This window comes from Hemicordylus capensis, chromosome 1 (assembly GCF_027244095.1).
Source record: "Hemicordylus capensis ecotype Gifberg chromosome 1, rHemCap1.1.pri, whole genome shotgun sequence".
In the NCBI taxonomy this organism is placed as follows: domain Eukaryota; kingdom Metazoa; phylum Chordata; class Lepidosauria; order Squamata; family Cordylidae; genus Hemicordylus; species Hemicordylus capensis.
In genome coordinates this window covers 33,316,794-33,328,209 of record NC_069657.1, presented here as the reverse complement: position 1 = coordinate 33,328,209, position 11,416 = coordinate 33,316,794, and the positions used below count along the sequence as shown (strand labels likewise).

Below are 11,416 nucleotides of genomic sequence, written 5' to 3'. Positions count from 1 at the left end.
ATGTACACAACACCTATATGCACATACAACATAACATCTGAATAGGACTTTTGTGTCCCTGTTGCTTCTACCACAGAGCATATTATACTTTTCTATTGATTAATGTCCTCAGTAAACATGTGATTTTCAGCAATTTCCCCTTCCCTTTGTAGCTGCCCATGCCCTCTCAAAAACATGTTCCTGAAAGTTGGAAGACCCTCAGGAGCAGATCTTTGGGGGCCATGGAGTGGGGGGAGATGAATTGCTAAAAATTGCCCCTCTTGTGTGAGCAGAAGCATTTCACTTATACAGTGTTTACTCTGGATTCTGTTGTGCTTAGTTCTGTCTCCATATGCAATCTAGCAGCAATAAGCACAGGAGAAACTGACCCCCAAATTTCATTTCCTAGACTGATTTAGCAGTAATGGCCACAAAAGCATAATGCTGGGCTACAGCACTTATGCTGGATCCTATACACATTTTCCTGGGAGTAAGCTCTATTGAGCATAGTATGCCTGACTTCTGAGTAAACATGCATAGATTTGCTCTTTGCCATAATTTATTAAAGACAAGAACAGCATCCGAGATCTAAAATTTAAAAGAGAGAGAGAGAGAGAGAGAGAGAGAGAGAGAGAGAGATATTGATTTAAAGGGCAAATGCCTGGCAGAAAAGAAATGCCTTCAATAAGATCTTAAAGGCTGAAAGGGAGGAGGCAGACTGAATTTGCGGGGGGGGGGGGGTTCCAAAGTGGACGGGCGGCAACAGAGAGAGCCCTAGTACTACGGACCTCACTGAGACCAGGGACCGAAAGAAGGGGCAACCTGAGAAGATCTCACAGGACGGGGCAGAAGTGGCCGGGAGAGGCAGTCCTGAAGGTAAGCAGGTGCTAAGCCCTGAAGGGTTTTAAAGGTGAGAACCAACACTTTGAATTGGACCCGGAAGCAAATAGGTAACCAATGCAGAGAGGTGTCACACTATCATATCTCCTAGTGCCCGTAAGCAGGCAGGCCACTGCATTATATGCTCTTTGCTGTTGAATAATGAAGTGAGCAGTGAAAAAATAGTATCTTCTGTTCATAGTTGGAGGACTTACTATAAAAGGTTTAGAGCCACTTTGCAAATAAATAGAGAAATCCTATCAACTTGTCTAATTGTTCACATACTTGTAGCTTGAGCCAGATGCCTGAAGAGAACTACTAGCCCTGGGAGAGTGACTGACTTGCATGTCTAATTTAAAGTGTATAAAGATCTGATGCTGTACCAAAAAAAAGCTCAACTTGTAAGTTCTGCTTTTGGATACCCAGACAGCTGACCGGCTTCCTACAGGCTTTGTTTTGGGACTGCTGCAGCAGAATAGGCAGCTCTTGATACATATGTGGCCTGAAGAGACCACTTAAGCTTCTTAGGCCAAACATGTGCGTAAGGGACCACATGAGGTGCATTTCTGCAGCTTTTCAAATAAGCATCCATAGTTTTGATTGATTTAAGCAGGAATGAAGGGTTTTGCCATTGCAACTTCATAGAGATGAAATTTAAATGCAGAGAGATACTGCAGTCCTGTAGACCAAATTGAGGTACACCTGGTTATAATTAATTTGCTCCATTGTCCTGTACATTGTAATACAGTAAAAAGAACAAATTAATATGAAGTGTTATAATCAATTTTTCCTTTATTTTTTTCAAGTAAAAGTAAACTCTTGCATTTACTTAGAACACTGAAGCATTAAGCTGAATACCTGTAAAAAATGTAAAGTTCCAGAGCTGGTGCTTCATCATTTATTTATGTTGGAAAGTTTTCAAAGTTGCAAGTAGCCTATAGTCACAGGCTTGCTTCACAGGAGTTATTAAAAGAAAACAATATGGCAGTTCCTACTTTAAACAATGTTATTGTAACACCTGAGAGCTTAATGTACACCACTTTTTTCTGGGTGGTATACACAAGAAAGCCAGTATTACATTATGGGCTTGGAGACTAAAATTTGTGTTTCTACATATACATTTGGAAACTGCAAATGAACACTGTGTGTATTTATAATAGTACCAACACTTCTGTTGTATAAAAACAACTGTAGTGTTATGGTTTCATTCAATACATTTGATAGGAAATAGGTTCCTCTGAATAATAGGTAAAATTATTCAGACATGAAACATTTAGCCTTCAGTCACCAGACCACTGCGCTTGTAGACATCCTGTTCAAACATGTCACTTTAGGTGATGTTTCTCACATGCATCACTACTGAAACTTTTACCCATGCTGTGCACTGTGAATGCTTGAGTTTAAAAGATTATCATCTTCATGCCAGCAACCTGCCATCCAAGAGTATGGGCTGTGCCAGGTGAGTGCATCTAACCCTGTTGCACACTGAAGCCTATGGTAGTTGGGCCAGCTAGATTCAAATCTACTATGGAACCATTGCCTATGCTACGTATGTGTTACTTGCATACTGGTTGTGGCTGCCATGTTTTCTTGCGTACATAGGTGTGCAGGTACAGTATCGGGGGAGATGGCTAGACAACACAAATGACACAGTTCTGAGGAATAAGGAAATATGATGGTCAACCTGGAAACCCTTACAAACAAGATAGGAGTACAAAAGCACCAGAGACATTGCTTAGGTAAGAAACTTTGTACAATTATCCCATATTACCTGTCTTATTAGTTCTAATATTTTGGGGGACTATATTGCATCATATGTGAATGCCAAGCCAACCAGGATGTATAATTTGTAAGAAGGAACGGAACCTATTTGCCAGGACAAATTCTGCTTAGTGGATGCAGTGAACAGACAGGTCCCAGAGTTGCTGAAGGAGAAGAGAGCATGAAGCCTTTCCATAGGCCAATACAAGCAGATCAAATGAAAAATAAGGCAGCACCCTTCCATGGGCCAGTACAAGTACTGTATTACAAATATAAGATCATATTGTTCTTGTAACTGTTATGAACTATTGCTCTTGTTTTTCACAAAGTTTCAGTGCAAAATACTGTTTAGATTTCTTGGGTCACAACATTAAACTATTACATTCTTGATTATAGGCCAGAATCTTATTAGTCAGCATCAGATATAGTCTACTAATTGGTTGCTACAGCAATTAAAACATATCTTTTTGCAGCTGAATAGAGTATAAGTCAAGGAGCATATTCCAAAATGGCTATGCAGATCAGATGCCTTTTGCACTACATAATTTCTATTTTCATAGTGGAAAAATTATGAAATTAATTTTAAAAATTTATGCTCTGCATACTTGCAAGGACACCAAGGCTTAATTCAGACATCATGCCAAATTATTAAGGAAACTCAGCTATGTGTGAATTGACAAACCATAGTTTGTTATTGGCCAGGAAACCAAAACAAAATCATAGTTTTTGCAAATTATAATATGACATAACTGACTTGACAAAGCGTACCAGAGGCTGCTGCACCATGGAGAAGGGAGTGATATCATGCAAATATAAACCAAAAACAAAAGATAAGCATATCTAAAACAGGGTTTCCTGGTTGTATATTTGGAAGTCCGAACTGGTGTGAGCTCTGGATTATGGTTAGGACAAAGTTATTCTGAACTGAGGGGGAGGGTGAAACTGATAAACATTTTTTGCCCATCTTCTAAAACTCCAGTAAGAAAAAATGTCAACCCTGTGTTTACTCAAAAGTAAACCATACTGTGTTCAATGGTGATTACTCCCTAAGTGGTTCAGTGAACAGCCTATCAAAGCAAGAGAGGAACTTGTTCCTTCAAACCCCATTGAAGGCAAGGAGGCTTGGAAGTTACTAGCTAATTATATTCCCATTATTCACGGTGGGAGTAGGGGGAGGCACTCCATAGTAGCATCAGAGCCTCCTGACCTATGCAAGCTGCACCAGCAGCGTTTAAGGGGGATTGGGAACAGCAATCTATCACTTAGGTGGGCAGCTCACTGTGTGGGATGTGGGCCAATGTGTTTAGGACTGCAGTCATACACACAGTAGGATTCTTACCACCATACATAGATTTCTCTCTTGAGCTGTTGCTGCTTAACATGCTTTACAAGGATCAGACAATCACAAAGAATGCCTCCTTGTGCACATGGAAGAAGACAATTGTTACTGTTTCATTTTTAACCACTATTTCACAGCAGCCACTATCCTCATGTTGTTGGTACACCAAAGGCATCTGAGATACTGGGTGCAAAGAAAAAGATCAAATGCTAAGAAATACATATTCAAAATTGTTTAAAAATATTTAAGCAGCAAAACATTGTAAAACAGCACAACCATCTCTCATGCATGCCATTTAATTTAGTTGGTTGAACATTTCAAATGATTCTCTACAAGACAGTATTTACAAATGAACAACAAACTTTCCTTTTGTATTAGTAAACAATTAAAAGGCCAATGTATTTTTAGTTATCAAAACAGCTCAGAAAAAGTGCCAATGGGATAAAATTCAAATTTCTTACAAAAGAAGTTTACAACTCCCATCAGGAGTGAGTTTTTGTCCGTTTTAGTGGTGGTCCATCAGGACATGCTTTGGCATTAATGTGACTTTCTTCCTCATCTTCATCCTCTTCTTCTTCATCCTCTTCATCACCTTTTTGGTTTTTTAAAAAAAGGATAATTATATTAGCTGACTTCATACAATAATCCTTTTTTCATAAATACCTACCTCAACGCTCCCATTTTACTTGGTGAATATATATTTATTATTTCCACAATTTAAAGTTTTGCTTTATACTTAGTCTTCTGGTTCGAACAGAATTTGAGAGCTCAACCAGAGGGTGGCAAAACAGCGGTAGAAAAGTGGACTTTTCAAGAAGATGTAAGCAGAATGTTCTTTAATATGTGGGGAGGGGTCCTAGTCTATGTAGTAGAATGTGGTGGGCATACAGTGACAGCGAGTAGGGACTATGTACTATTTTTAATTTTGTATGCAGGAGAAGAAAAGCATGAGCACCCTCCACTCGCAGTCTTCAGTTCATCTCCTCAGGATTGCATCCCCTCATTCAGCTACGGGGTAGACCGGTGCTTAAGAGAGGGTTTTGTTTTGTTTTGTTAAAAGAGGAGTTGATCTATCTGTGGGGTAGCAAGTCGACTATCAAAGGCTGCACCTCCAGGTACAGTGGCAGCGTTCCTCTGAATTATATCAGGTGCCGGAAGCCAGCCACTGGGGAGTGCTGTGGCCCGTGAGGCTTGCTTGTAAGCGTCTCAGCGGCATCTGGCTAACCGCAGCGGGGCCATATCCGGCAGGATTCTTCTCAGGATGGGAATTCAAGAGCAGCCCCTCACCTCCAGACCCAACGCGGTCCCCGCCGCCACCGCTCTCTTGCTGCACCAGACGGCTGAGCAAGGCAGTCGTTTGTTCCCGCAGCTGGGCCAAGCCGCTCAACAAGCCCCGCAGCTCCGCCTCGGGCTCGCAGCGAACCCGCAAGGGTTGCCTCTGCCCGTCGCGGCCTGTGAATTCCGCCCGCAGCTCCATCTCTTCTTCCCGCTGGAAGCAAGCAGCCAATCAGGTGAGGCACCTCCGCTACCCGGCACGTGCACCCGGAAGAGAAACCCGCCCACAGAAACATCCTGTTGGCGAACCATAGAGGTAGACAAAAGCAAGAGCGTCGACGTGTTTCGAAATAGTTTGTTTCCTTTTTCCGGGCGGAAGTGAGCCGTGTCCATAGAAATTCATGGAATGGAATCGCAACTTTATTTTCCCCAGAATGAAACAAAACGGCGTTTGTGTGGGAGACTACCTGTGTGATCACTGAAAGATATAGGGGCTGGGGCTGTTCTAGGAAGAGCACCTGTATGCTGGCATGCAGAAGGTGCCAAGTTTGAAGGCTCCAAGTTCAAATGCCGAAGGAGATGCCAGGTCCTTGGCATCTCCAAGATAGGGCTGAGAGAGACGCCTGCCTGCCTGCAACCTTGGAGAAGCCGCTGCCAGTCTGGGTAGACAATACTGAGTTAGATGTACCAATGGTCTGACTCAGTATATGGAAGCTTTCGAGGTTCCTTAACTGTACTGTTATTATTATTTATTCGATACTGCCCTTCCAAAAATTGCTCAGGGCAGTTAGAGAAACAACAAACAAATAAGATGGAACCCTGTCCCCAAAGGGCTCAGCCTCACAATCTAAAACATAAGATAGATGTCAGCAACAGTCACTGGAAATACAATGTAGCACCAAAGACGCGAATTCATGCGCTCTCTAACTCAGGTTTTATGTTGTGTGATTTTTATATTGAGTTTTGAAACATATAAAAGTGCAAGGCGTCTGGATGGAAGTCAAAGGAGCACAACAGGCTTCTGCTGGCCACTGAACGAGGGATTTGGGCTGGGAGATGGCCTGAGGGGGTAATTTAAGCAGTCTGACCTTTTTTGCAACTTTAGGGGTGTTTTGTCTGGGGGGCCTTTTGGCTGGAAAGCGAAATGTGCTTCAGGCACACATCTAGTCTGCAGTATTCTTCAGTCTTGACTTTCGCAGCCTCTATTAACATCAGGGGACTATATCACAGGGCTATTGTAAACCAGCCACAGCCCACTCACCCACCATGGTGATTGTCAGTGGCAGGACATGTATTGTCAGAGCCAGGGCAATTTTTAAAATGTCTTAATTTAACATACACGCACACTTGAGTTAGAAAGCAAACACATGCCTCCCTGTTTTTGCTGGTACCTTTTTTCGGGGCGGGGGAGACACGTTACCGTCTTTCTCACTTCCTCCCTGGCCAAGATAGAAAAATATAAACCCGGAAGTCCCTTCTCCAAGTAGAGATGAGTCACTCTGGCCTTTTCTTTCTCCTTCTTCTGGAGTCCCAAACCGTCCTCGGGGCTCCACCCACTTCAATCACGCACCAGCCCCCCCTCTTTCGTGTGTTTTGGTCACGGGGCATAAGGCGCGTCATCATATCAGGCATTATCTGCTACCCGCCCGTATCCTTCGCGTTGTGATTGGCTCTGGAGGCTCACGTGCGCTTCGTCGGGGTCACGTGCCCTCGCTTCCTTTTGTTCTTCGTGAGGCTCCTTTGATGCCGCTGTTGTTGTCGTCGTCGGGGCTGGGGGCTGAGCTTCCGTTTCCGGCGGTGCGTGGGGCGCCCCCTGGCGGAGCTTGAGCGGTTTCCCGCCTTTTCCTCTTCGCGGAAACGCCTGGGCTGAAGGATCGGGATGGAGAAGGAGGCAGGAGAACCTGAGACCGGCCTCGGGGGCGACGAAGAGGAAAGAAATGCGGAGGAGCCTGTGGTGTCGCTAGCCGAGGTGCTGGCCGAGAACGAGGAGCTCGAGAAGGAGGCGCGCGCCGTGCTGGGCGGGAGCGACCACGAGCGCTGCAGTTACTCGCAGGTGGGGGAGGCCGCCCGTCATGGAGGGAGGAGGGACCCGCGGCCTACCCTGTTCAGCTACGGGCCCCTCCTCTGTGGGGTGGAAGCGAGGGGGGTAAGGAGTAGTGCTGTATTGGCGTGGGTTACTCGTTGACTTGGGACAGGAGTAGCCCGTCTCGGACTCCCAGTGATGGTGGACTACGACTCACCTAATCCCACTTTTCGTTAGGGATGAAGGGAATTGTAGTCTATCAACAGCTCGAGAGCCTCAGGTTGCTCTCCTCTTCGCCCCCCCCCCCGGAATATTTGTAAATCGCTTTCCCAACAGGGTCAGGTGGCATAACAGTGTTCACACAAGTAAATAAGGAGCAGTGAAACAGCAGCAATGGGACATTTTGCATAAGCAGTTGCAACAACAAGGTACCAAGAATTCATGGCTCCTGGAATTATTACCGGCTTTGAAACAACAGATTTAACTTGACCTGCTGGGAACAAGGAGACCAACTGAGGGAGATCTTGGCGTCTTCCCTTCTTGGTCTTGGGTTACTCTGTCAGGGATTGCCAGATGGCATTCTGAGTGGACCACCTTAGTAGCTTCCAGACTCTGGGATTGCCCACCAGGTGTGCTAAAGCGCGTTACACTGAATGGACATTGTGATGGTGCTGTTCTACCAATATTCAGTAAGGCCATTCCCAATCTGTCCTTCCTCTTAATGGAGGAAACTCTTTTGCTGCTCCAGGGGTGTTTTCTGGCCAGTGCTCATCTTTACAGTTTCTGTGCTTTTTTTGGTGTGTGTTGTGGTCCTGTAGAAAAGTCAGACTTCACTTTAAACTGGTGTTCTTCCACAGCCCACTTAACAGTGTTCAGTGTTAAGTTCAGTCCACTTAACAGTGACCGAAACAAGACATAAGCTTTTGCTATGTGTGTGTGTGTGTGTGCGTGTGTGTATGCCTAAATTTATGAACTTTACTTTAGATTAAGACTGTTCTTGTGCATAGTGAGCAACAGAAATGTCCTGCCCTATCTCTTAAGGTGGGATTTCATGCCTGATGGTGATATATAGTAACACTTTCCCCCACCCTAATACTGATTAAGCTGTGACAAAGACAGTCAAAAAGATCAAGTCACACATTTGCCATGAGTACCTGTGGCCAGTGTTTCCTCTAAGGTGGGCACATGTGTGTGTACACACAAGTTTTTTGTTGTCCAGTCAGTTAATTTTAGATCCCATTCAGGTTGAATCAGGAAGGCCCCTTTCTGAATGCACGTGTGCACACACTGCCTTGATATTGTCACCCAGAACAACTCATTTGGTGCACAGGTGAAAAAAAATTAAAGGGAACACAAGTGCTCTGTAATACAATATGGATTTATAGGTGCCTTCTTCAGTTCTTAGATTTTAGGCATTGGCAGTACTAACGGCTCTCTTACTTTGTACCCTTTCTTATGTCAGAGACCTGGTATCTGGGTAACCAGAATTTCAGACTAATCTGAATATAGTTTGTTTTTTACTGATAAAACACCATTTACCATCCCTGCAGTACTTAAACCTTTATAAGTAACTGTTTCAATTAATAAAGGTTTACTGCTCATATATTTGTTGCTGTTTGTTCAGGAGTAAACATTTTAGTGAGTACACAACATTATTTCATTGCTATTTATATACCTTGGCTGTGGAACTGCCTGTCTAAATGCAAACTGCAGTGGCAAATAACTTCTGGTTGAATTGGAAATAAGTGCCTGGCCCTGTGTGTTCGAATGGATTCTACTTAAGAAAGTAGGAGCCTTTATGGAATCTTCTGTGAGAAAGAAAGCTGGATCTGGTTTTTGTGATTCAGATGGCTGCTTTTGCTATCTCACTGTACAGTGAATTCCCAGTGTGTTATTCTTTTCATTATCTGAAATTTTATGTTGCTCTTGTCTTGTCAGGGTGCAGTAAAGAGGCAAGCCTTGTATGCCTGCAGTACGTGTACACCACCAGGAGAAGAACCAGCAGGGATCTGTTTAGCATGCAGTTATGAGTGTCACGGTACCCACAAGTTGTTTGAACTGTATACAAAAAGGTAACTTTAATTAGATAAAAAAGTAACCTTTCTATTTAAAGCAACTAAATGTAAGAATTGGGCTGTTACTTTATATCTTTCTACACAAGAAAAAGGCTACTGAATAAAAGGTTTTTAGCAAAAAATAAATCTTACTGATAAGAGATGCAGGGCATACAACATTCCTTATGTGAGAATTAAAGAAAAACCTTTATTGGTAAGGTAAAATGGTGTTTGTTTCACTTCCGAAGATTCCTTCATTGGTTCTCTGGAGCTGTATTTATGGTTTGTGAGCCTGCAGTGAAAGACAGGTGAAATGAGCAGTGCTATGAGCTAAATAAATGAAAAGCTCAGACTATACTGTTCACAAATATATAGCTATTATAATGCTTGTAAACCAGGTAAAGTGTGTTTAAACATTTGAGTAGGATGGAATCTGATGGTTGGAAACTAATTGGAAGTATAAATGTTATAACTAGTTACCTATAGAGGTTTTTCATCCAAATATTAATACAACTGTGGCCTGCCTGTCTGAGATGTAGGAGAAGTGCACAAGAGTAAAACCCCCTTAGTATACTGGCTTTTTTTCCTTCCAGAAACTTCCGCTGTGATTGTGGGAACAGCAAATTCAAAAATTTGCAATGCAAACTACTTCCAGTAAGTATAAAAATAAGTTTATTTTTCAAGAGAAGCAGTAGTTTCCCCCCTCCAAGCAAAAGGAGTGCTTCCTGTAATGTCTTTGTTAAATGTGTGAGCATTTCAGAAGTAGAATTAATGCACTTTTTTTTATACTTGAGAAGTTGTGAATATTGCCTTAGTCAGCTTTAGATGCCTAATCTGATTGGGAGCCCCTCTGAGATAGTGAACCATTTCCTTATTTGTATTCCTTTGGCTGTGTAAACTCGTTTGAAAACTTTGTTGAGAAACTGTAAATAAATAATAACCACTGGTGGCCCTGAATGGGTCTGTGTTTGCCCAGTCACAAAAGCATGTATTCAACCAGCTCCGCACAGACTGGTTGAGTACCATAATGCATATGTGGTACAGTATTTAGATGCTCTTTCATCTGGATTAGTTATGTGTATGGAAACCTGCATCAGCGCACAAATTTCTCTTGCTAGATCGGGGGTTATCTGTAAGCATACCATTAACATGCTTTTGGTTCATTTGTTATACTCGTTCAGTTTTGGAGGAGTACTGGTCAGTGTTCCTGTGACCAGGATTCCCAGATGTTAAAACTCCCATTATCCCCAGTTGCAGTAGCCCTTGGCAGAGGATTATGGGAGTTGTAGTCAACATCTGGGAATCCCTGTTACAGGGAACACTGGTGTAAGTATGTTTCTTAAGTTGTGGTAGATACGTTTTGCTACAAGTGACCTGATTCACATAGGCAAGGGTCAAGAAATGTTGGCTCAGTTCACCAGCCAGACAAAATATTTTACAAGTCAAGATGGTTCCTTAAGCTATGTTGGTATATCACTCATCAGGATTTTTACTCGTCGTGAACATGTGGACTAGTGGATTTCCTGAGCTGGATCAATAGGTGCTGTGGGGGTGGGGGGCTGCCAACATTCCGTCGTACAATCCTCTTTCTTCTGATTAGCCATTATGTGTCATGGTTCAGAAATGTTTCAAATTACATCATATAGCAGAAGGCTCAGGCCTGAATCAACAATCAAGAAGAGATACTTGATATGCATACAGTATGGCAGGACATAATATCAATGTTAAGTTCTTCCTGGGGTAGTTACATTAAGATAAGTAACTTGGTTTAAGGGACCTTTATCTAGATACTTGCCCCCATGTTCTGTATTCAGGACACATCTCAATTTATTTCTAGGAAAAGGCAAACGTGAATCCAAATAAGTACAACGACAATTTCTATGGTTTATATTGTGTTTGTAAAAGACCATATCCAGATCCTGAAGATGAGGTAAGGTATTGATGGCTCATTGTTGCCTCTAACCTGAAATGCAAATACTTTTTAATGCAGTGATAGTTCTTATTTAAATCAGGGCTCAGTAATTTTACTACATTTATCTTGTTGTCATGGAGGCTAACATAGACACGAAAGCATGAAATCTGTCACAAGGCCTTATTAGTTAGATG

General features: G+C 42.7%; 2 protein-coding genes across 2 annotated transcripts in view; one reads left to right on the top strand and one right to left on the bottom strand.

Annotated features, from left to right (window-relative positions):
• Positions 1-4,238: 4,238 nt before the first annotated feature.
• On the bottom strand, positions 4,239-5,531 carry LOC128326649 (EKC/KEOPS complex subunit GON7-like). Its single transcript, XM_053253870.1, has 2 exons — positions 5,246-5,531; positions 4,239-4,550 (listed from the first exon to the last, which is right to left on the bottom strand). Exons 1-2 carry the CDS (start codon positions 5,433-5,435, stop codon positions 4,441-4,443), a joined length of 300 nt encoding a protein of 99 aa, XP_053109845.1. The 5' UTR covers positions 5,436-5,531; the 3' UTR covers positions 4,239-4,440.
• A 1,358-nt stretch (positions 5,532-6,889) lies between these two features.
• The window catches only part of UBR7 (ubiquitin protein ligase E3 component n-recognin 7), a 28,067-nt gene continuing 23,540 nt past the window's right edge, over positions 6,890-11,416 (top strand). Inside the window, exons 1-4 of the mRNA XM_053253878.1 lie at positions 6,890-7,286; positions 9,195-9,328; positions 9,904-9,964; positions 11,148-11,240. Of these exons, the coding sequence (XP_053109853.1) occupies positions 7,113-7,286; positions 9,195-9,328; positions 9,904-9,964; positions 11,148-11,240 (462 nt within the window). The 5' untranslated portion in view covers positions 6,890-7,112. The remainder of the gene's footprint in view (positions 7,287-9,194; positions 9,329-9,903; positions 9,965-11,147; positions 11,241-11,416) is intronic.